The sequence below is a fragment of the Camponotus vicinus genome, unplaced genomic scaffold (genome assembly GCF_025532165.1).
Source record: "Camponotus vicinus isolate PSW18456_S1 unplaced genomic scaffold, iyCamVici1.0 SCAF_14, whole genome shotgun sequence".
Taxonomy (NCBI): Eukaryota; Metazoa; Arthropoda; class Insecta; order Hymenoptera; family Formicidae; genus Camponotus; species Camponotus vicinus.
The window spans coordinates 4,173,772-4,200,474 of record NW_028141950.1 but is presented as its reverse complement, the minus strand read 5'-3'; the positions used below and the strand labels follow the sequence as shown (position 1 = coordinate 4,200,474).

Sequence of the window (26,703 nt, the reverse complement as noted above, 5' to 3'; positions counted from 1 at the left end):
CAGAAGTGGAAAATGCATCACAAATAATTCAATATATAATTTTTTCTTTTTTTTTTTAAGTGCAAGTATAAAATATGATATTCAAATTTCGTTTTATTTACACAATGACCTAGTATCTTTCAAATAAACGCTTATCATAGTAAAAGCATCATACAGGTATGTCGATTACTTTTGGTCTATTCAATATTTAAATACTGAATTTAAAATGCACACGAATATCTCCAGATATCTCTCAGATGTTCCTTGAATTTCCTTTTATTTATGAATATTTCAGTCCATAAAAGGGAATAAGCCGATGTACAAAAGTAGAGTTTCGTGGTTTTTTTTAGAAGAAATTAATTATTTATATAACAAACTAGATTATTATTTTTAGAGAAGCAACTGAGTTTTCTTATCTGTATATTGAGATTTCTATCATGATATAAGAAAAGACGGACCATACTTTGTCCTCTCTTACATTACAAATAAAGAAGTCGCTCGTCAAGTGAAGAAATAATGAAGTTATAAAAGTCGGTACTTCGGTGAAGAAATAATGAAGTTACAAAAGTATTCGGAACAATACAAAAAGAAAAAGCGAGTTTGTAGCAATATGTGTCTGTTATTATTAACATTATTCGAAAGGGGAGTCAAGGAAAAAGTGGAAAAACGACAAAGCAAATAAAGGAAAATACCGTTATTCGATTCCATCAAAATTTACTATTTATGCCATCGCGTTTTATCTCCGGTATATCTTCTCTCTCGCATCCACTTAATTCAACATTTATTTCGAACATTGCCACGAACCTCGACACTTGGGGAACTTCTTGTTGCTATTGCCTAAATTACAGTGATTCCGCGCCGAGATTTGCGGAAATGTCAGCCTACGCGCGATGTCGAGTTTGCGGCTTCGCGGTTGCAGCGCGTTGTCGTTTAAACGGTAAAGTATGACTCTCCCGGTGGTGGAATAAGCATTATTCATCACGGCCGGAAGTTTGATGTTTCGGTTTAAAGATGGACGAGCGTATAAGTGGCGGAATTGTATGCCACCGGGCCTGCCCATTCTCTCTATCTCTCTTTTTCTCTCCCGGCATCGAGATAAATTACTTTGGCGGCAGCCGGTGAAAATACGAGAGGAGAACCCTCTTTCCCTTTCCCCGGAGCGGAAGGGAAGAGGGTCAGCCGATAAATTCAGATGAAAGTACGAGCAATTTTCTTCTTGTTAACGCACGCCGCGGTTCACGGACATCCGGGCCGTGAAAAGAACTTTGTTAAACCCGCGCTCTCTGTTCGTTCTGATCGTTACCGGAGTTGGATTAGTTAACTTAGGGGGTTTAGCGGATTACTCCGATCGCGGGACGATAAGTCACTTCGGAAAGTAGAGGCCGCAACTCTATAATTAGGTTTGTCCTAAAGCGAAACTTTGCTCGCTACGCTTTCAACGATGGACGCTACCAGCTGTTTCCAGCCACGGATTTCGGCCTGCGATGGCTCGTTCGTTATTCTTAACGTCGTCGAGCGGCTAAGAAGTACACGTCTGAGGTAATTTCCGGTTAACGAGCCTCCTGCATCTCAAACGAATATGCGCCCTGACTACCAGCACCGGGATTAAAACCGAATTATATGTGACCACCTAAAGCTAAACCATTGTTGAGAAACCAACCGGGAATGTATTAAGAGAATTTAGAATAACGGAATGGTCGGTTATACATTTCGAGAGAAATCAAGCGAAATTTAATGAGTTTTAAATTCGAGATCTCAGGTGAGATGTTAACAATAAATTTTGTTTTGACAGTTCTCGGTACATCTTTCGATAATTGTGGAAGACTTGAAAATCTGTAATGAAAATTATACTCTTACAACGATAAATTCTCTCACCTGGTAACGTTAATCTGGTCGAAAATTTCGACGGTACCGAGCTGCCGGTATCCGGCGAACAGCATGTCGTTGCCCATTAATCCAGAGCCGCGGCCGTCGATGGCAGCATATATAATGCTTTTGTTTGTCACAAGATACATGCCCCAGTCCATGTTAAACTTCTCCGTCACCTGATACGAGTCTGGTCCACCGTACCTAGAAAGAGGAGAATTAGATTGTAAGACACAGGTTATCATAGACAATTATTGTCGCGGCATTTTTTTTCGTTAATAAATGTCGCGCATATATTTTTATTCGTACGTTTTGTAAATTTAATTCCTGATATTTGAACGAATTAAAATACAAAAAAAATTACTAGCAATTCTGTTATTATTGATTTATGGTATATTGCTTGGAGTATCATGCTGGAAAATTTTTTTGGATAATTGTATAAATTTTTGTATTTTAAATAAAAAAAGTAATATATGTGATCTCTTCTTATAATATAGTTACAGGAAAATTTTAAAATATAATTTTAAAATTTAATTTTAAAATATAAAATAAATATTAATATAAAATAATATAATATAATAATATAAAATATAAAATGAATAATAATTTAAATTTAAAATATTAAAAAGCAAGCTCTATATTCGCGACATTTGCTTATTGTTGGCCAAAAGAAATTGACCTTTCCTTTAATTAAAAATCCAGCCAGATTCGGCGATTGTAGTAGGCTACGCTTTCTCGATTATTTCACGAAATTCCCTCGGTTTTCACGCTCATTATTGCTCTCGACGGTCGTTTGCGGGAAATCTCAGGTGCCACTTGAGGGATTCCTCGAGAGAAGGCTCGAGAGGACGAGCACAGAGAGAAAGAGAGAAAGGAATCGAAGACGATGGCGAGAATTAGGAAATGGAAGTTCACGGAGGAAGATGGCTTTTCTGATACGGCATCTTTCGAATAGAGCAACCGACAGTAAAGCGGAAATAGAGACAGATAGTAACGATCCCGTAGATGGTGTGATGTAAGCGCGAATGTGTGCCTGAGTATGATGGCGTGGCAGTAACATGAAACATTATGGCACGTTCGAGGCGAAATGGACCATACGACGACAACCGATGATCTGCTCTATCGGATACCAACTCATAGAGGAGAACGATGAACGTAAGACAGAAAGATAAAGATGCTCCAGAAAAAAGAGAAACAGATTTTGGATCGTTTGTTCATTAAAAAAAGTACGTGTACCTTTTTTAATTAGTTTAATTAATTTCCGTAATATGTTTTTATTTTTCTATATTTTTAAATGAATTTATGAGAGACAAAAGTGTCTGTGAACATTATAATTATTAATTCCAGATGATTAATATAATCAAAATGTATGCTAAATTAATTGCAATGCTGCATTGCATAATTTTTTTAATTCAAGATAGAATTTTTCATATTCCGTTAAAATCCAAAAATCATGCGTTCTTTCTATTCTCGATTCGTGTAAATTAGTAAGACATATGGTGGTTTTTAAAAAATATCAACCTAAGTCATTAATAACAAAATAAAGTAACATTATAATAAAGCGAATTGGATAAAAAAGAGGATATGATCGGGACTGCATTGCGAATGGGAACGCGATACATCGAGTGGTGCTTTTTATCGTGTCGATGTTGTTTCATCGTAACGATGGAGACCGCTGCGAGCTTACATGGAAAACTCATTAAGTGCAGAAACACGTGAAAATAAAGTACTAATGTCATTAACTCGTGTATTTAAATCTTAATACGTTCGCCGTTATCGTCCATTTTAAAAAGAGAAAAAAGTAGAAGAAAGGACATTTTTTTCTCTTATGCACCTTAATGTAAGAAATTCTTTGATTATGTATCACTTTTAAAATAATACGACATAAATTTTAACTTTTTTAACATATCGATTAACTTTCCGCGCCAATCATTCATTTTTCTGGCATCGCAACTTTAGTATCGTGAAAGATGCGACTTTTGAGCTTGATGATTCATTGTCTATTCCGGCAACACAGATTCGTATAGCGCGAACAATACGCGATCGATAATCTAGACGTAGGAAATTTCATCAGATGTGAGAAACTAGAGAGAAAACAAGCGATCGTCCGGATACCTGTGATATGTGAAAAGTCGGCGGAATCCAATATATCGCTTCGAACACGAAGACACTACAATTACTCGACTATAAAGCGAACGGGAGCTCAAACTTCTCTTTATTCGCCATCGTCAAGCGAACGAGACGCGTTCATCGTGGCAATAGTTCCTCTGAAAGTCTAGCTTTTAGTTACGTTGTTTCCCTCCGCACCGTCCTGCATTTTCCAGTCGGTAAAAGTCTAAATCTAATACGGATAATATGATGTATATAGCATTTGCAATGTATGTAAATTATCCATTAATTGTCATGTACGAAGAATTTATTGAAGGTATATATGTTTATTGAAAATATGAATGTTTCGTTCTCTATCTTGTATCTTTTTTATAAGAAGATTATTATATATTTTAAGAATATTTTATAATAAAATATTTCATAATAGTTTATATTTTATAATATTTTATTATATAATATTTTAATATATATTTTAATCTTCACAAATTAAGCAATCCCTTAAAACTGAAGATATTCTTTTAGAATTTTTTCTTTCAATGAAAAACGGGATGACAATTAATGTAAATTGATCATACGTTTGAGAAATTTTTCTAAAATTAATTACAATCGTCTATAAAATATTACACAGTGAAATAATAAATATAGGATCCTTTAAGATTTCTCGTTAAATATATTTTTGCGGATGTGCGCAATTAAACTCTACTAAATTATCTAAATTTTGATTATCTTTAGCAAACAGAGAAATTGTTGAATATATTTTTCGTTACTATCTTCCTTCTGACCGTTAATGCATAATGCGAAGCTTGCACTTTAGAAACGCGAACATCGCAACACACATAACTTTTACCACAAACTCTTTGTACTTTCAAAAGTTCAGACCTGTCTACAAATTAGGTGTTATTAGAATTTATACCAGAAAGTTATATCAACCTTTCTAGAGCGTGTCGAGCTTACCGCGTACATGTGTTTTTTCTGAGAAACGCATAAAGCTCGCCATAATGACTAGTCGAATTATTTTTTCCGATAGAAAAAGAAGTGTACTACCTTGACAATATTTTTCATTAATGTAATTATGGACGAGTACGGGTCAGAATCGATAACGGTCCGCTTTTATCGGGGAAGCCGCTCAAGTTTTCGTTCGTGAGAGTGAATACGGAATGACTCATCGCTTCATGGTTTTACATCCTGCCCTAATTCAGGCCACGTAAAGGAGAGCTTCGTTTTCACGTCACGGCGCAGATTGCGTTCCGCTGCTGCACGTTCGTCATTGCTCTCCATTACGCTTATCTCGCGGCTGCATTATGACGGAACCGATTGATGATGCCCGCGGAGTGCGTTGTCACATTTCTTGTCGCTTCTCGAAAAATATGGGTGCTTTTAAGTGTACGAGAGACGCGCGACGCCGAAAAGCGACTAATGTAAGAACGGTTGGGGTGGTTAGAAAGTGCCACTATGTCGGGCATGACAATTTGCCAGAATACACGGTATATCTCTGATATATTTTATCGATAGAATTTTATCGGTCACGGGGTTAAATGATTAAGAATATCTTTCGCTCTGTACCTTAAGAAGTTTTCTGCGAAATCTCAAAGTAATTCTGTGTACAATACATATAATCTTAAAATATTTATCTTAATTTTAGCAGAGATTAAGCGAATTATAAAATTATTGTTTAATTTATTCAAAAATTTATATATATAAATATATAATATAAATATTAATTAATATTCATAAGCATCTGAATATTATTTGTAAACTTTGATTTTTGAGCGAGATACAGCAATACGTTACTTTCGTATATCTTTATCAGAAAAAGAGAGAGAGAAAAAACTATGTTCATTGGAAAAATTAAAGAACTTACACATAAACCAGCATGGGATACTTGGTGGCACCGCTCAAATCAGCACCGGGCGGTATCAGGAGCCTCACCTGGGCATTAAAGCCACCAGGAACTGGGATTTTGTATTTCCGGACGATCGGCTGCGATCTCTCCACTATTATCTCAGTTACCACGTCATTATCCTCCCACACGAAGAACCACGTGGAATTCTGAAAATGAGAAAATGCTGATTTAATATACAGAGGATAGCTTCAAATGACAGCATAATGCAAGATTTATAGAGATTATTTTATGCTTACGAATATACGTATAAATATATGCAATTTTCTAATAATAATGCTAAAAATCGTGCAAATTAAATATTATTAATCATGCAAATTTTTTAATGCATAATAAATAAATATATATACAATATATTATGTATATATAATTTATACATATTTTATATATTTATATGTGGTTAAATTAATCACGTCTATCTTAATAATAACATCATCTTCTCAACACACTCGATTTTCCTTTCATCTTTATCCTCCACCTTGGATCATCAATTGTCGGTTGCCTCCTAATTTCGACGCCAGCATAACCATAATAGATTATACCGAGGGCGGAGAATAACACATCGTCAACACACAGAGACATCGCAAACTTACGACGAAGTCGTAAGACCAGAAGAACCTTTAACGGTTTGCCTTCCCTAAAGTGCTTCGCAACTTCAGTCGACACTTGCCTCCCCCTTCTTCTCCCGAAGATTTGCCGATCGGAATCGATTCGGTCCAAAGGGCAACTACTTTTGTAAGTAGTTGTCCGAAGTTCCTCTTTTTTTTCCTCGGTGAAGATCGCGAGAGGGAAAGAAGATTCGCGGTATAGCCCGGTAAAAAAATTGCATTAGAAGACCGAGCCAATGCTCGGCAAAGGGCGTCGCTAAAGTTCCGGGTTTCCGTTTTTGCGCCGAGTTTACTCGCGCGAATTCTATGGCCATCCCTCTCTCTTTCTCTCTCTCTCTCTCTCTCTCTCTCTCTCTCTCTCTCTCGGGAAAGAGGGATAGATCGGGGCAAATGTAGCGCGCAATCTGCGAGCTTTTGTACGTCGGGCACTCGACGGGAGACGCCGCCGTTTGCTCGATTCTGTGATGGTGAATCTCGATTTTGCATCGCAGCGAACTTTTTCTCGCGAAATCGGCATTTGCCGAAGTTTCGTCGCTGAATGACAGGCGATCCGCGAGGCGTTTCCGGCTTTTGTGAGAGGGAATCTCGTGCCGATCGCGATATGACGTAGCGATATCGATTTTCGATTGAGACGGGAATATATATATGTATACACATTTCTTTTTTTCGTTTTTTTCTCGCGAATTTTTCGCCGCCTCAACAGGGTGACTGGAAGTGTGTTTGCGCGCATGTTTCGCGTAGAGTGGAAATTGATAAAATTTTAGAGAAAAGCCAAGAAGTGACAAACCATCTCTGCTTTTACCGCGCGTAAATTTCACGCTTATTTTAACTCTCTAGAAAACATAAAAAGCAAGAGACATTTTTCTCAAAGTTATAAGATAAAAAAAAAACGTGTTTTCTCCTGTTATTTTTAAAAAATTATTTAAAAATTTTACAGTTAAATTTTAGTTGAAACAATATTTAATTTAACTTCTTACACAAAGCATTTAATAATGAATATTAGAAAACTTATGAAGAGAAAAAAACGGAATCAACCATATTTTCCTTCAATCTCTTGTGTATTAATTTATCTATTTCTGAACGCTTGATATTTTTTCTTTCCTCTAAAAAATATGGGGTGGAAGTTCAAATCATAATATGTAACTATTATTTATTGTCGATTACGGAATCTCAGCCACGATATAAAACCGTGATACCGGAAATGACCACGAATCTGAGTTGTTATAAATATATACAAGAGGTTAAAAAAATTGACTTTAAATTATAATCTCGCTACGTCAAATAAATACACGAATTTGTAGCCAGGCGATGACGGGAGAATCGCTTCGACACAACAGGAAATAACGAAGTATAATATCGAAAAGTTATACACGATCAATTGATATCGCTTTGAACCTTTTGTAAATTTCAATAATGCCGATATCATAATATCTACGTAATTGGATCGGCATGCAAAAGTACATCATAAATCACATCAGAGTGCGGCAAAGATGGGCAAAGGGATTCCAGAGAGAATTTTGCACGTGTTTGCGAACTTCGTGCATGCACGCGCAATATCCACGTGAAACAAATTACTCTATTAGTTCCAGCACAAATTGGATTAAAAATGTGCACCGTCATATTACAGTCTTATAGCGGTCTCTTTTATGGAAAATATGCAATGAAATATTTGTAATTCAATAATAAGCGTTTGGTTCAAATAAACATGGATGTATTTTGCAGTTTGTTACAATTGTAAGGTAAATAAAATAGATAAATTTAATACGATAATAATGTACCCTTAAACCGTTAAAATAATATAAAGATTGCAAAAAAGCAATAAAAAGATGTTAAAGAAAGTTTATACTTTTAAAAGTATTATTAATAAGACTTCAATATTGAATTATTGATTGAGTAGTTTATAAGATTTAAGAAAGCGCAATTTCTCTTGTGGCTGCAATTAATTTCATAGATTTTTAATAATTAGTCGATGTAGACGTTACACGAATCAAGAAAGAGAAATGCGGGAATTTATCCGCGTTAATTGAAAACGGCCAAAGTCGAACGGAAGCGTCGACAGATCGATTCGCACGGTGTAAAAGCGCGAATTTCATCGGCGAAGTCGCTCTTTAACGTAATTGGATTAATGTTCATTGTCGACGGTTTCCCGAGCGAGAAGACCAATTATCAGCGTTAAGCGGTCGCGCGAAAATAAGGGAAAAGAAGGGAAACAAAGACGCCGGATAGTCAGATTTTCGCCAAGTTCGCTCTCTCCGCTCCGTCGATCGCGATAAAGCACGTAGATTCGTGCCCGACATCTTACGTTAGTCGTCCCCGAAGTTCAATGACTTCCACTTCTCCTTCGCGTCTGCATCTGTCGCTACGATAATCAGATTACAAGGGAATCGTCCGATGCATATCTTATTTCTTCTTTGGCGAATCGAGACATTTCAAAGACATTTCTAAGTGTAATGTAATTTAAAGATCCAATATAGCTCTCTGTCGCTCTCTCTCTCTTTTTCTTTCCCTTTCTCTTCACATATATTTATATTTAATTATTTATTATAAATTTAAATTAATAAATTTAATTTATAATAAATTTAAATTAATAAATTTAATTTATAATAAATTTAAATTAATAAATTTAATTTATTATAAATTAAATTTATTATAAGTTACATTTATTATAAATTAAATTTATTATAAATTTATTAATTATTAATTTTGGACTTTCTCGCTCTCTTAATATATGAATAAATTGCTATTGTTGTGGTCTCGCACAATTTGTGACGTTTCGATTTATCTGTCATCATATATAAAGTCGACGAAAGAGTTTGATTATCGAAAGTAATGAAACTTTCATCCGATCGCGAAACTTTTTCTGGCGTGCGGTTAGATTGGCGAATAAGCAAATGGACGGATAGATTATTAGATAGACTGTGGGAAGAGAGGGAAAAGAGAAGTCAGTTCGAAAAGAGAGGAGTTTCCTCTCTTGAATATATTTAAATTCTTAAGTCATTTTCGATCAATTCATGAGAAAGATACGAGAGCAATGTAATAGAGATGCGGTTGTTGAAAAGGAAACGAGATGCGCGAAATAATATTTTATAAGATAACAACTTGTATTCAAAACATTACTGTAATGTGCACATTAATATACTCGCTGCTGAATATGCTCTTGTCGAAGTTCATATTCAGAGGCCAGTAATTGGAGCTTGTAATAAGGGAATGAGAAATGAACGTGCGTTTGCATTAATACGAGTTAATGAAGTGATGTTTATACGTATGTGAATAACGATAGGTTTCAATGTCGGTTGTCGTTAATGGGTGAATTAAACTTGCTAATCGTAATTTACTAAAATGAACCTACACTTCATTTGTCTACATCATGACGAGTATTATGATTGGGAAATAAACGGAGAATCGATTTAAATAATGGAATTAAAGTCACGTGTAGTACGAAATCATTAGAATTATGCGCGAAAAACGATGTATGAATAAGTTTTACTTAATTTTCTGCAACTTATTTTTTTTTCTTCTCGATACTTGTTAATGCTCTCATAAATATTTCTTAATCCACATTGAATTATGCGTTGCAAAGAATATCAACGTATGTTAGAACTTATTAATATTGAATAGGAATATTATTTTAATAAACATGCATAATTTTCGATATCTGCACGACGTGATTACTATCGTACTTTCAATGAAAAAGTATACTGTAGAAACGATGATATCGCGATGTAAATGCATTCTAAGTGGATGGAAAATGAAATCATAATAGTGTTTCTTTTATATGAATGTAACATGAATACAACATGAATATAACTTATATGAATTTACAGATATACTTAATAAGATAATATATATAAGATTATATATAATGTATGTTTAAAAATTATCTTTGATAATTTTAATAAATCGTTCGAACAATATAAAATAAATAACAAAATAAAATATAATAATATGAAATAAATAAAATAATAATAAATTTTTCTCTTTAAAAAAATACAAAGAAACCATGGTCGTTACAATATTTTCAATATTTAATATAGAATATCTTAACACGTTAAATTTCCGTAATTGTAATTGTAATAAAAAATCAAGTTACATAAAGTTTATTTAGAGATTTAACGCTTAAATTTTTTAGGTAAATGATGTAAGCGACTTTATTATTCGCGTAAATTTGAAGATAATGAAGAAAAATGTTTAGCGTGTAACAAATTTTATTTCATGCTGTTACATTTTGTCCACTCTATATGTTACTAAGTTTATACGCATTCGGAATCGTCGATGCCTATTATCGTTCGCTGCTGATTGCGCCACATTTCTGTCAATCTGTTTTATTTACATAGCGAAATTAGAAATCGATCCAAAACGTGACCAGATCGAGAAACGAGCACGCGGTCAAACAGCGATAAATAGAGACAAAATATTTTTTGACAGCTTATGCAACACCCCTTCAAATTCAAATATCGATAATAATAATTTAACCTTCGATATATAAGAATGCGTTTCGAAAAATTTGCACCGCTATGCAATTTCTAATTACACTATCGAACGCGCATAACAACGAAGTGCTCGTTCGCGCCGAGATAAATGGCCTTTTAGTTTTCGCGCTTAATACCCTCCTCTTACGCGGTGGAAACGAATTCGAAAACAATACGAGGAAATATTTATATCCACAGCGCTCGCGGCTTAATGTATCGTTATTACGCCGGTACTATTGTGCGTTGCATTCTCATGCATTGTCATGCTTTTTACGGAGACAGTAACAGTGTCGCGATAATCTGTCTCGGCGTGATTCCGATCCGATTAGGCCAAGCGAATCGTATCGCGGGCGCAATGTGTTTTGCGTGCAGAATTTCGAGGACCAGCTTTGTATACATGACTCGCTAAGGGAGACAGAGAGAGCGTGTATGCAAGAGAGAGAGAGAGAGAGAGGGGGAGAGAGAGAATGTACTGTGCAAGCTCGTATATTATTCACAGAACAGTACCGGGACTCAACCGTACATAGTACGAGCGCATTCTATTGCTGTAACAATTTATTCGATTCGGCGGTCTGATAGGTGACCGGGACCTCGTGTACCTCTCACTAGCAGAATTACGCGGCTGTCATCCATACGTCTATATCACATGCAAATACGCGAGAGAGCGATACGAAAAGATCATTGTGTTCGCGGTTCCCCGGATATAATGTAACGATTTGCGCAACTGCATTGGAGAGCAGAAGGAATTTCGCAGAATGCACACGCGAATCTCCTCTATCTCTCTTTCTCTTCCTATTTACATAGGATCAAATTTGTATAAACTTCGACTGCGTGCAGTGTAATGCTTAATGAAATGCGTTTATCAAACGCGCGCTGCGGCACAATAACATTGAATTTAAAGCTGAAACTAATACGAAGATGGGAATACACGAAATATCCGTTGCGTTCTTTTGGCTTGTGAAATTAGAGGTATAATCTGATGTGGTAATTATATTTTGAATAGAATGTTAATTATTTCAAGGTTAATTTCACATGCATATTTTAAATATATTTTCTATGCATACTGTTTCATTTATTTTTTATAAAAAATAATAATATAATTTTTTATAAAAAATAATAATTCACACTATTATACATATGATATTTATTATTATATAAAAATATAATATCGAAATACAAGTCTCGACATTTATATCTTTTTTATCAAACATGTTATTTGGTTTCATTATTTTTTTTAACACAATGTTATCGTTGCCAAAATTAAATTATTGAGAAATTTTATCTTTTGCAGAAACTTTTTATTTCGATAGAAAATTTAAACTTTTAAAAATACTGCGCAAAGTGTTTTAAAAATGTATAGATAACACATACCTTATTGTAGATCCTTATGTCGGGCACTCCAGGGCCAGCACAAGTGAGCACATAATGCGAATTGTCAGTGGAGAATACAGCACTGTTGTACAAACAGCGACTGCCGTCCTTCTCTCTGACAATGCTACAAGTCAAACACACTGACTTGTGGTCCGCATCTAACAACGACACTCTATATAAATGCTGAACCGCCGAATCGTCTTTCGAAGTTGCCAAGTAATACCTGCAAAATAGAAGAAAGAAATATTCTTTTCAATAAATATTCATAAATTTGACAGATCTATTAATTAACTTTTTTGCGAATAATCGTAATATTCTCAAAAAATTATTTTTATCATTATTTTTCTCTTTTAAAATTGACTCTTATTTTTATATGCAATGTACAATAATCTGACAAAGAGATCATCGTTTTACGTGAACATACGTATGTGTGCGAGAGAGAAAAATGCGCGCATTAGAATAATGTCGCCGCTAAGAAATTAGCCCTTCGGCATCTGCATTATGGGACATGGAGAACACCTGTTGCGACCCTAAGATATTCGCGATAGAGGGGTTGGCGAAGACAAATTGTCCACCAAGCTCGATGCCGTCTCACCAAGACGATATTCCGCGCGAGAATATATATTTAGTCGACTATTATTATCCCTCGCGTCTCCCTCGCTGATTCTCCTCTCCCTCAAGTGACAAAGATATTTCGCGAAACGCCAGCCCGATTAATACTCAAGAACATTGCACAGAGGTACGCAATTTCCATATGGACCGCAGTCTATTAGGATGCCAATTTATTGAGTTGTTCCCGTTCTGTCCTATCAAGCGGCTACCGTTGACAGAATGCTACCATTAGATACAATCAGAAAGCTGATGGTGTAAATTGCGACTATTGACTGACCGCTGCTTGCCGGTAGCTACCGCTCTGATGCGATTACGCATTAATCAAATCTATTGTTCTCCGTCGGTCCTCAATGTTCTCTCGGCAAGCGATACGCTAAAAGAACCGACTCTTTCTTTCGATATTCAAAGATCTCGCTAACGTAGGATAGAGGGTCGAAAAATACGCCTGAGAAAATTATATGAACAATACTTTGTTCTTATCTCCCTAATTATATTTAATATGTAGCTCGAAGAAAATTTTTATTCGAGATAAAGAATAAATTTTATTTTGAACTTGATTCGTGAAAATATTTCTTCAGCTTCGAAAATTTATAATTTTCAATATAAGGGATGATAAAATAATACATTTTCATGTCAGCGCTACCTTGCAATTTCCAGTTCACTCGATAGTGTATGAAAACGCGTATCTTGTGTGAGATTATTACATATTTAACGAGATAAGAGGACCCTTCGAAGTTTCGAAGCCCAAAGACCAAGGGCATGTTCATGAATCCTCTATCGCCCGCGAAAACCGAGGGGGAAACCTAGGCAAACACGTTAAGTCGCCAGCATTTCCGTCGGGCTGGCAAGATAGATGACTCGGGGTTATTTAGAATGGATTAATTCGAGCATCCTGTTAATTTAGCCTATCGCATCAATCTTGAACGACCTCGAGCTGCGCGCTGCCGTCATTCACCCGCGCGTATCCGCGAATTCGCAACTTCTGCGGGCTCTCCGCCTCGCGCCTTTCCGCGAAAATGAAGATCGATCGATTTCAAGCAAGTCGTTTCCGGAACCCCCGGGACCCTCGGGACTCCGCCCGGCAGCTGATACTTCATTGTCATAATCGGGGATGACAGTATTATGGCGGGATTAAATTCTGCGGTTGGATGTATCCAATAGGCAAAGATATGTCGCATCTTTACAGCAAATTACGGGCATTTACAGCAAATTCGTACGTCAAAGGAATTCCGAAAGCAAATTGCGAATATTCCATAATTTCCTATGAATTATAATCCGTATGGACAAGCGGAGTAGCCTTAAATTAAGATCGTTATAATTTTTACATAATTTGGAATTATTCAAGAGAAAACGATATCGAGATTTTAGAGATTTTTTACGCGATCGCAAATTCCAAAATGAATGATGACAAACAACATCTTTTATATTTAATAATTACAATAAATGATTGCATAAGTTCCATGAAATTTCAGAAAATCTTTCTTAAATGGATAAAGAAGTACATAAAATAAAATGAAGAATTTTCTGATGATTTAATTGAGCGGAATTCGCTCGTCCTGCCTGGTCGATTCGGATAACCGATAGAGCAATTTTTCTTCTCTTCGTGGTGGTCTCTCTCGCTTCCCTTCCTCTAGCTTCTAGCGCATTACTACAATTGATCCCGGTACATTAGTTACGCCAAGTAATATATCTACTGCTGTGCCATTTAATTACAGACAGCAGCTTCTCGAGCGGCTCAAAGTAGCGATCTTTCGAGCGCGGCAAGTATTTCCTAATGAAATTAGTCAACAAATCCATCGTCCGGGGATTGCTGATAAGTATAAACTCAGCACATGCCAATTTTATCTCGTTCATGAAGTATTAACAGCGTCTTCGTCTTGCTATTCGGGTGCGACTTTGGCAGTTGCCGATTCGCCAAGTTTCCAAATTGCAAAGTTAACTTGCAGTTACTGTGCGATATTAAAAGCTAATACCGAAAGCTGCAAGTTTCGGAAATCTGGAGCTAAACCCGGAATTACATTGCATACATATCGGATATGTGCCCACCCCCTCCAAGTCATAATGACAGATTAAATGTATTCGTTATACAACTTTTATGATACGTGCATATTGATATTGCTGCTTGATTTTCAAATGAGCATAAAATCGAAATAATCCCAATAAGTGATCGATCATTGGCCCTTTCAATTTTGAGACACGAAATTAAATAAATCAAAAATTTTCTGCAGAAAATTATTATCGTAAATCTTATATTAGACATCGTTCTTCCCCTTTTTATTCACTACTTTTCAAATTCTATTTCGTAGATAATTCCGCGATAAATTCTGCCGTGTTTATCGCACGTCGGAGATCGGAGGTTGAATAAACGTCCAATCCTTCTGGTAATCTGTTTATCGATAATAGAGTTCATTGTTTCATCGGAAGTCGCTTCTAAGCGCAATATTACACGTTGCAACAATGTTTACGCATATATTCCGTAATACAGCGATTCACGGGCGCACCTCGTAATTTCGCCGGAACTTCTTTGCATAAAGGCGTAGGCGTAGGCGACATTTTACACGGCAATTTTCACCGTAGCGCACGCGTGCGCGAATCCACGCTTGCGAAGCGCCGTTCCAAGTTATCTGTCTTACGAAACGCGATGAAACTTTCAACGGCGCAATTTAAAGTTGGCCTATCGCGATAGACTGCTCGTTCGCGCGTCGCAAGGAACCCTTTCTCAGGCGAACTCAAAGTATATCTATTTCAGGTTGTTCACCCATTTGTGACGATAACTTGTTATTGTTCACGTTACACGCCGTTTATCGATCCTGTGGTACACGCACGTGCGATAAATTCTCACGTAATAAGGGAGGGAAAGAGTGTAATAAAAATCGCGACTTTCTTCCGTTCCAGTTTCTGGCATTTATATTGGACATTTTTACGTTCATGCAGAGCCTATATATATGTTAATATAAAAAGAGTGTGAAATGACCGGTTTTAATTTCGACAGAAATGTAATGGAAGTTTAGAATTTTACGAACGCAAAATTTAGTTACGTAAAATGATATTTTTTAAAATTAATTTACATTGTAACGAAGAGCAATCTTTGGCTTTAACATCCTGTCAACTGTCATTACGATGTTACAGTGTGATAACCGTATTCTTGATGCTTTGATCTCGAGTTTCATTATACAGGTTTAATTGCGTATGAATGCCAGAGTCTGTAGTCCGAATAAAAAAGGTCGAGAAATGAGATTATGGACCGTCAGGATGAGAATTATGAATATTTAGTACAAGCGCTCGCACGAGAGCAGTTTCACATATTCGGATAGCTTGCAAGGTGTTGTTAGACTCGAGTCAAAATTAATACTCATGAAAGAAATTAGAAATTCTTGAGGATCCATTTGATTAATCATCTTCTAATTCTGAATACGATTCATTAAATTAAAAAAAACCTAAGCATGTAAAATATATATTTTTACAGAAAAGTCGAAAGAATATAATCCTTTACCCTCGTACAAAAAAATAGAAATTAAAAATAAAAAATTAAATAAAAATAAATTAAAGTTAATTTAATGCTATACTTTTTAATCGTAGTAAAAATGAAAGTGAAATCAAATCTTTATTATATATAAAAAAATGAAGTATAATATTTGATGTCACAGTTTAGACATAATTATAAAATCAGATAAAATTACATTGCTTTATTAAACGCATGTTGCATAGTCGTGTATTAAAGTTTCTATAACGTATGTACTGGAAATTCCGCGGAAGCCTTTGGGAGTCGCTAACATTGAATATTTAAACAATGCGGTTTCAGAAACATTCGGCCCCAAAAGACTTGACGTAATTATCACGTCACAATGATCGATGCGATCCATTTCGCCTAATTTTTCGATACATACATCACGAGTTTACTTTGAATTATCCTCCCCATTAATTTCGAAAATGGAACCTCTCTATCCTTCCTGAGACTTTAACGAAAGGCGTTGCGGCCAGTGCTCGCGCCGCGGTATTGTCAGAACAATCTACGTTATATAAACGGATAACGGCAGAAATTCTTCCGATGAGGTAGCGAGTATCGTTATTGCTTTCAATGGTAGAGGGGAGATGGGGGACCTCGATTATTTCCCCCTTTCCCCTCCTCCTCTTTCCGCGCGTTCCACCGCAAACTGATGGACGTTTCGCGGATTCTTTCCAACAGCGGCGGTCCCACGTGTAACGATCGCTCGTTTACGTTATATACAGCTGCAAGTGAACGCCCCAGAAATAACGGAAAGGAAGGGAGCTTTCTCGGGGAACCGCGATATAATATTTGTTCGACAGTCTCGTCGGCGAGAATACGGACGGCCGCGCTCACCGTCTTTTGTGCTTCGTCGCGTTTGTGATTTGTTGCCACCATCCGTTCGGTCGAGCGGCGACATTTCGTCGATAATAGCTTAAATTGGCTGAAAAACGTTTTCATAATCGAATATCGTCATGTGCATGAAAAGCGTCGATCTATCGCCCTGAAAAGCTGCGCCGAGCGGAAACTTCACGTTTCGCTGATTCACTACGCGATCATTATTCTCATTCGTTTGATGTGTCATTAACGAAACTTTGATGATATGCTCCGCATTTCATTTTTTTTTCAATTTTAAATCTCATTTATTTACAATTTTGATTCTTAAACCTTGTCTCTCTCTCTCTCTTTCCCTCAACCGCATTCCGTTAAAATAAAGCTCCCTTGGAATTAAACGAGGAATAAAGTTTCATTATCTTTTTGTTTGCTGAAGTTAAATTCTGAAAAACTCTAGTCTTAAGCCACTTAGGAACTTGGAAACTTTGGGTACCTAGATATCTCTTTTATCAAGAGAAAATTTGAGACCTAATTGTATGCGGAATATTAAATTTCATGTAAGATTCTGTTTTAACGAAGAGAAATTAGTTTACAATGTAAAATTAGCATAGAACGATGTACTTGAATTCTTATTGGCAGTTTTTATTTTGTCTTCACTATTTTCGCGATCCTGAAGACAGTAGCCATGTTCACTCAAGATAGACTTCTCTGTTCCTTAATTGGTTTGTTCAATGGATCGAAAAGTTAATCAGACTCTATCGATTTTCGTCGTATTTAACTTCAGGAGCTAAAAGAGATTAAGATGCGACAGCTGCGTGACATAATTCCGTTCGGATGATAACACCAGAAACTTTTATCAGAGGGGAGAGACTCTTGCAGGTTGATTAACATTTGAGGATTAAATCGAAATATTCTTCCCTCATGGCGGGATCGTGAGAAGGTGCCCATTCGTCGAGAGAAATAATGCACCGAACTTTTGAGCAGTTTATTCCAAATCTTAAACAACGCAAGAGAGAGAGGAAGAGATAAAGAAAGAGAAAGAGAGAGAACAGCCGGACGAGAGTGGCCGCGCCTTTGAATAGTGAGGGTGTTAAAAACTTTTATAAAAGTTGAAATTGAAATAGCGAGAGTGAAAGCTTCTCTCTCTTTCTCTGTCCTCGGAAACACGAGAATATCATCGTGTATGAGTTTTTCCCGCTCAGCCTTATTTTATTAGGATTCTACCTGCGGCGGAATAAATTGAATATACCGACGAATACGAAATATCCCGCAGCGCTTGTTTTTCTAAATACACTTCTACTTCACGTCAATATGTAACGCGAGTAATTTCACGAAGTGGACGTTAAGTATCACGATTCTTATTCCACGATTTAAATTAAAGCGAAATGTACGTTTCATCGATATGCGAAATTAAAACCAGAATACATGGGGGCGCCAAATGTATATTAAATTATTAATTTAATTATCCAAATTAATCAGCTTTTTATTTTTTCCGCGTACAAAATGTGAGATTTAAATTTATCATTCTCAAAAAATTTTCATCTTTCATCTCCACTATATATTTAATTTCTTCGGAATATATATCATTTAAACAAAAGATAATTATGATAATAAATTGGTCAAAAATCGAATGCGTTAAGAAGAGAAAGAATCGTATGAATCGCGATGTAGGAGAAGCTAGAGACCCTGGAATCATGGTACATCCTGCGGGACATCCTGGGGGGTTCAGGGTTAACGAGTGCGCGCGACGACTAGAATAATAAGGTCGGTTAATAGAACGGGCGTAACCGCGTCTCTCACTCGGTGTTTATCTCCGGATTGCAGCGACGTTTCCATTTGGCCTCGCCAATGGCGGAAAGCTTTCGGAAACAGCTCACGAACGTTCCCCACGTATGCACGAGGGGGTTCTTGCGGTAGCGAGGCCTGTCCGTTCGCGGAGGCTGGCAGACGTGCGAGTTAATTCGACCTTTCGTTCGGGGAAACAACGTGAAGCAGTCGGGGTATTAAATCTTGGGCCGTTTAACGTGCTTAATATCTCACCCCTAGGTGTCTCGCCCCGGTTTAGGATGCAACAGCGATTAACGCGTGTCACTGCAATTACATACTTAATCGCCCCCCTCTATCGGACGAGTATTTGCGCGTGAAATTACTTCAAACTCATGCGAATTTAGGATTTACGCTTAAATTGAATTATATAATGTTTGCGTTTAATTAATCGAAGGATCGTGATTTCCCGCCGATTTTAATCGCGATTAAACCGACTCTCTCTAGACGATCGACAGCCACATTATTAGACAGACAGATTTTACCATCGAATTTAGATGCCTAATGGATTCGAATGCGGATGATATTGATTGCACGAGATACTAATACAACGATATACGAGCGCGGTAATATCGACGAATTCCGGCGCACGCGAATGTGATCGTATTGCGGATTCCGCGCATTGATTACGCGTTACGCCGCTCGCAGGCCGCAAACGCAACGCGCCACTGAATAACTCCTCAACTCTCTCGCCGTCCTCTGTGTTTACACCGTCCTAATGATTAATTCATGCGCGTTATCCGAATGCGGACCCGGCGTTGCTTGATGCCTGGCTTTCTTGCACGAACGAAATGACGTGTAACGAAATGACTTCGTTAAATTCATCGTGCACGTACGCATAATGACGGAAAACTGGAGCGAACGTATCGGGACCTCTCTCTAGGATGTTGTTTCGAAATTCTGTATCGCAATTTTGGACGAAATTTCTTCGCAATTCATTTTGCGTATCGATATTAGATATTTTATTATTTATTATTTTATTATTTTTTATTATTTTATTATTTTATTATTATTTTATTATATTATTATTTTTATATTTATTATATTATTATTATATTATTATTATTTTATTTTATTATATTATTATTTTTATATTTATTATATATATTATTATTTTTTTATTATTAGATATTATTTTTTTATTTTAATATAAAACAAGAAACGACAGGAAGAAGATTTAAATCATCGAGAGCTATCATCGAGAACTTTTATATTATTAGCAACTAGTACGCCTGTTTGTTTCGATCGCGAATTGTTTGAAATTTCAGGCACTCTTCCGTGCAACGAGACGCAACGAACTTTAAGCGATCATTAATACCCGATGGAAGCGATTTTTCCGTGAGATAGAGAGGAGAGGGGATATCTCGAGGAAACGTTCGACAGGAAGTCGTCGTCGTCGTCGTCGTCGTTGCCGACAACGACATTTCAACTTTCTGATCGCGCGATCTGCCGATAATTCGATTCCCGTCGGCCACTTCCATCGAGCGTTAATCGACCGACGCGGATTTCGAGACGCGAAAAAAGCGGAAGAAGCCGACGACGACGACGACGCCGATGACGACAACCGGCGCGGCGAGTCGCTCGCTCGGTTCTCTCGACGGAGATCTCGTTTAATTTATGAACGTGTAATTAAGTCAGCCGCTTCTTGCGAGGCGAGGTCAACCTACCGAGAGGATCCATTTACCCTCCGTCCTCTCCCTCTCGGTCCCTCTCATCCCTCGAAGCCGCGACGATATTACGCAACTTCCCCGATCCGCGCCATCGTCGCGGAGAGAGTTCTGCTTTCACTTCGTATATTACTTCCGAGTCATTTCGCGTGTTCGCTATCTTTCCAAACGTCATCGGTCGCGATAAGCACTCGCGAAGAAACCGAGTTTCTCGAGGGCTCTTCATAATATGGGCCTAGCATATGTACACAACAGTTCTCTATCCGAGAGAAGCAGAAGTATGTAAGGTCAAAAACCTATCTTTTAAGAAAAAAAAGCTTGCAAAAATCCAGAGTCAATAATACTAATTAATATTAATATAATAATATAATATAATATTAATATAATAATAATTCGATAAATTATATAAAATTCAATTAGAGAAAAATTCGTACATGTAATAAAACAGATTACAAATGTGAATAACACGAATAAAGTGCATCATTTTGCACAGCTAATACTTTTGTGAAAACTCTAAATATTAGTTCCGTAATAAATTTCTAATCTAATTTTTTTTGTGATAGATAATTTCCAAGATCGATTGCTTAATTTTAAAATTAAATATAATTTTAATTATAAACAGCTATATTTTTTAATACATTTTTATCTTAATGTAAATATGTGATTAACATCTTGTGATTAAAATCTTGAGCGACGAATAAGCTATATGTTGACGCTACTGATCCTCAATTATCTATGTTCCATTAAATTATGCATCGGCAATAAATCGATTGAACTTCGACAATCCCATTTCGCAGCAAGAAGAAGCTAAGATTGCCGGAAAGTTTCCAAAGAAGTGAAAACGTGATCTATTTGGTTCAATCGCTAATAGTAGATTATCGAGGAGGAAGTTTTAAGTAATTGAATTGATCTGGCTTTTCTTGGAAAAACTTTCCTTCGAAGCTTCGAATAATTATATCGCTTATACCATATAGATATTTAAATCGCTAAAGACTTGTGTCGCTAATGCTTTCTAATTCGATCCGAGTATCACTTTTTAAATTGTGTTCGCATCAAAACAAGTTCACAATTTAATTCCTCAACTTAGCAAATGTAACTTTCAATGAATCGTTTATGATAAGTAGCTTAAAGTAACAAAAAATTGTCCATCTTAACGAAATTATCAAGAATATAGAATCAAGAAAATGTCAAAGAAATTGAGAATATCATTTAATTAGCAACGCACGGAATATTTGCGTTTAACTTACAGATACGAGTCCTCCTGATCCCACGATATTATTTCCGTCACGACAAAATAGCCAGATGTAAGAGCGGTGGTGGTCGGGTTGCCGCTAGTTGCATTCGTAACGAGCACAATGTGTCGCCAATTGCTGCCGTTCTTTTGTTTCTGCGGTAAAATCAGAAGGAAGGACGTACCGTCCTCGTTGAACATGGGTGCCTCGAACTGTTCCACCCAGCCATTTTTTTCGCTATGCGAAAGCGCCTGAAAGCAAGATATTTTCTCATTAATAAAATTGTGCTCTGTCAACTTATTCAAATTCAATCTTTGTTCGTAAAAGACTATTAAAATTTCAATATCATATCTGTATTCGTTCTATATTTTTGACAAATTAAATCAGCTTTGTATTTTTCACAAACATCTAAGCCAAGTTTCAATATAGAATTAATAAAATGACCCAGAAAGGGGGATATTTATTTTTTTTTCTGATGATGTAAAAAGAGTAAAGTCAAAGTAATTACAGTCTCTTGACGCTTTTACTTTTTTTATGAACATTTTTCGACATAACATTTAATTTGCGTTAATATAAAAAAATATTTCATGGAAAAAACATCTTTTGTGAAGTTAATATAACGTGCAATCAATTTTATTACAGAATTTTGTTGTATAAAATCTTTGTTGATTTATTTATGTTTATAAAATTCAAAGTTTTGTAAAAAAAAAGTTGCGAAAGATTCGACTGCAAAACTACAAATTAGACAAGTCGCAGGCATATTAATTAAAATATTATATATTGTTCAATCAAAAGAAGAGCACTCGTCTAAATTAAGCCTGCGAAGGTTCGAGTAGAAAGGAAGAGGAAGAGCGGAGTTTCCGCAAAACTGACTATCGAATGAACCTGTAGCCGGGATCGTAAGATCACCCTCGATGAGAACGAGGTGGTACTTACTATCGTGCAATTTGGTTGCAGGCTGTCGACGTCGCAGAGCTGGAAATACGCCCTGTTCTGGACGCGGTTCATCCAAGTCGCATACACGAGATTGTCCGTGGGAAAGTCCACCGCCGACAGAATCCTCTCGGTGGTAGATAGCTCTGGCGGATGTTCGATCTCCACCAAGGTCACGTTACCCTGCATCACCATCAGGAGATCGACGCAATATAATTTGATCGTTGGATTCGTCGTGCCACTCTGGAACGGGAAAAACATTTGTGAAAGGTACGTTGGTCGATACCAATAAAGGTAAAAATAACCAAAGAAATAAAATAAATGGAGAAAAGTACAATTACCAATAAGAAAAAGTCAATCAATTCGTGACTAATAAAGTAAAGTGCATTTATCAAGAAAATATTGCTTTTTTATAAATTATTCCATATAAAGAGATTTAAAAGAGATTTTAGAATCAATATTAAAAGAAATTTTAGCTGTTTTAACTAATTGACTAGTTAATTAATTGACTGTTTTAATTAACTGAATAGTTTGACTCTTCGAAAGTAAAATATTGTAGTTTTGCGGGGCGTAAGATTTAAAAATATTCACGTATATACATATTTACAAGAAAATGCAATTTTCTTGTAAAGTGCGTCAAGTTGTTGTTTGCAAGGCTGTTTACATGTGAAAGTGTTTTAATGAAATTGGAAACATAAATCTTCGATTCTCTGTTTGCCATAGCTGTTCCTTTACTGATTACTTTAAGTGCATCTGAAATCCTGAATCTTAATACTGAAAGTTTTAATGACAATCCTGTTTGATACGGGGAGACATGAAGCGCTGTAATTGCTGTTCGCAGTGTTTATTCGTTTGTTTGACTTCACGATATTCTACTAATATTAATTTACCGACGAGTAAAATTACTCTTGTGCTTCATTAAAAAGTAACGTGGTTCCGCTCGAGTCGCGGTTGTCTTGTTCGTGTGCAACTTAAGTAAGATTCTTGATTACGCCTTAATAAATTATAAAAGTTTTCACACGTATACACACATCCTAACTTTCAGCAAAGCAGCATCAATTTAATAACCGAAAGAAACATTTCATTTTTTGATAAAAATTTTGTATAGTAAAAGCGCAAATTTAACATAATTAAATTTGCGATATAAAATTCTATAAAAATTCTGCCATTATTACTATGAGAAATTCTCTCGTATTGTATATATTTAATTCATACTTTATGTTTCACGCTATTGCGAAAGCAATGCGTGTAATTTAAGATTCTTTTATTTAGCTGCCCTTAAAATTTCGGTTTTATATTATTTACTTTTATTATATATATAAACCACAATATCATATTATTATTTTATACATTATATAGATATCTAAATCAAGAGTACATATAAATAATATATGAGTGTATTACTTTATTATCTATTATGCATTAATTAAAAAGGAAAGCATAAGGTCGATAAAACATATTTCTCGATAAAACGCAGAAATTTTTGAACTCGATGCAAATTTCGTATATTCGTATTTAATGCCTTTGTCGATAATATTGGCATTTTCCAAATGGCGTAAATGTATGTTACGAGCTATTTCACATAATGACCTATTTGCGAATCGTAAAATCAAATTATTCGAGTCTCTCAAACACATATTTGCATTTTATTATAATTTCAAGAATATGAAATTCTGCGCCGATACAAATATTTACAAAACACAAGCTCGTTCGTTTTCGTACATTTTATATTTGACTAGAGTAAAACGTTTATACGATTCCATTTACGCGGTAGTTATCACGAACAGAATAAAATTAACAAGACTCGGGTATAAATAAAGTTTACTCCCATTAAAGTATTTCCTAAAGCATGAGCTTTAAAGCACAATAAAGTTTCAAACGGAAGAAATCCAAATAAATGTATATTAATGCTTTCCTCCGCGGAAATGACAGAATGGCGGTTTATACGTCAAGCGAAATGAATCACTCGGGACTGACGAGATCGTGACTTTAATCCATCCAAGAGGCCTGGAAGTTTATGTACTTATAGAATCGCTTCTCTAAAAGACGGCAGTGGCACTCGGAATAAAACTGTACGTCAAACTTTGAATTCTATTGCGCTCTGGAAGAGAAATTGATTTCGCCGTGAACTTTATTCGGATATACGTGACGGCAAAAAATATCGAGAGTATTTGTCATAATCTTACGATTTTCATCTCGCCGTTCCATCAATTGTGCGCACAATGTATCACAGAAATAAAGATTCTTATAACAATTGCCTTATAGATTATAATAGGATTCTCGTTTAAATATTTAATCTCGTTCAAATATTTAATCTCGTTCAAATATTTAATCTTTCATATATTTAATCTCGTTTAAATATTTAATCTTTCATAATCATCGACGACAATTTTAAAAATTTTAATTACGCGCACAATGTATCACAGAAATAAAGATTCTTATAGCAATTGCCTTATAGATTATAATACGATTCTCGTTTAAATATTTAATCTTTCATCATCGACAATTTAAAAAATTTTTTAAATTTTGAAATATCTATGATGTAATCAACAAATATAATTATTTCTGTAATATTAAAATATTATATGTACACATTTTATGATTGTTTTATAAAAGAATTAAATGTATAACTTTATTAATTGATGGAAACAGCGAAAACACTTATGCATGCAAGTAGAAGTGTTTCTATTCAATATTAGATGTCATTTTTTCGACTCGCTTGTCTACTCTTGTTTGCGAGCAATTTTCCATCTCGCGGTTCATCGTTCGAAGACAAAGATGTCACGCAAAAGGTTGAATCAACGGCGGATATTTTTCACGTCATGCCAAGACTTTTTGCGGTTGACGTCAATCGCGAGTTATGAAAAGACATTGAAAAATGCAGAGGTGCCACGTTCACGTTCCTCTCATCTTTTCAGGATGTAAACTTCGGTTAGAGGGCTTTTCATATCTCGGACGACGGCAGCGCGACGCGAAGATTCGCGAGGAGACAAAGTAAAGGAGACGTTTCCGAGAGCGTCTAACGTGGGGAATCGCTGCTTTTTAAAGTGACATTATGTTTTGCGAGAAATTTTATTTTATTTTTCCCGAATAAGAGCACGAACGCTTCTTCGCACGGGAAGATAATCAATTGAAACGGTAAATATTAAAAATGCAAAATGTGTAACGAACATGTAATTCGCGAATATATTATACATGAAAAAATATCGCAGAAAAGATACATAAAATAACCTGTTTGTAGCAAAATAATTTAAACTTTCGTGTGTGCTTGTAATTCAAATTAACCCACGGAGCTATTGCATCATTTTAAATACAACGAATAATTTTCCGCTAAAACCATAAAAATAATAATGATATTCGACGTGAATTTGAAATCTACAAAATAAAACAACTGTATCGGAAAAATATTTTTCTATCATATATAATGAAAACAATGGAGAGCAGTGATATATAAGATTAATATTTACTTTAATACTTACTTTAGGATAGTGGATTGGTATCGACGAGGTGTATTGGAAAGTTAAGCTTCCGGGATATCCGTAAAACGGTATGGTCATAATGGGAGTATTCGAGTCATCGAAATAGCCAAAGGCTAATTTGTTGCCGTTCGGAGAAAACCAAAGCGCTTTGTTCGAGCTGAATACTTCCTCTGTAACAATAAACAAATGAATAGGAAATTAAATGACAGGTTATTGAATTCATTTGGCTTTAAACATAGAATTTATAGAAGCAAGAGATTGAAATGCATACATAATTCTGTATTTTTCTTGTAAATATTGAAATTGTTGCAACGATAATATTCTCTGCTGCAA

At 35.8% G+C, this 26,703-nt stretch overlaps 1 protein-coding gene across 9 annotated transcripts in view; it reads right to left on the bottom strand.

The window, feature by feature from the left end:
• Nucleotides 1-26,703, bottom strand: part of LOC145965350 (venom dipeptidyl peptidase 4) — a 326,742-nt gene that overhangs the window by 7,832 nt on the left and 292,207 nt on the right. For all 9 annotated transcript variants that reach the window (XM_083088819.1, XM_083088820.1, XM_083088824.1 and 6 more), the window contains 6 exons: nt 26,371-26,540; nt 22,895-23,134; nt 21,974-22,209; nt 12,303-12,525; nt 5,816-6,003; nt 1,855-2,049 (listed from right to left, as the gene is read on the bottom strand). In XM_083088819.1, the coding sequence (XP_082944945.1) occupies nt 1,855-2,049; nt 5,816-6,003; nt 12,303-12,525; nt 21,974-22,209; nt 22,895-23,134; nt 26,371-26,540 (1,252 nt within the window). The remainder of the gene's footprint in view (nt 1-1,854; nt 2,050-5,815; nt 6,004-12,302; nt 12,526-21,973; nt 22,210-22,894; nt 23,135-26,370; nt 26,541-26,703) is intronic.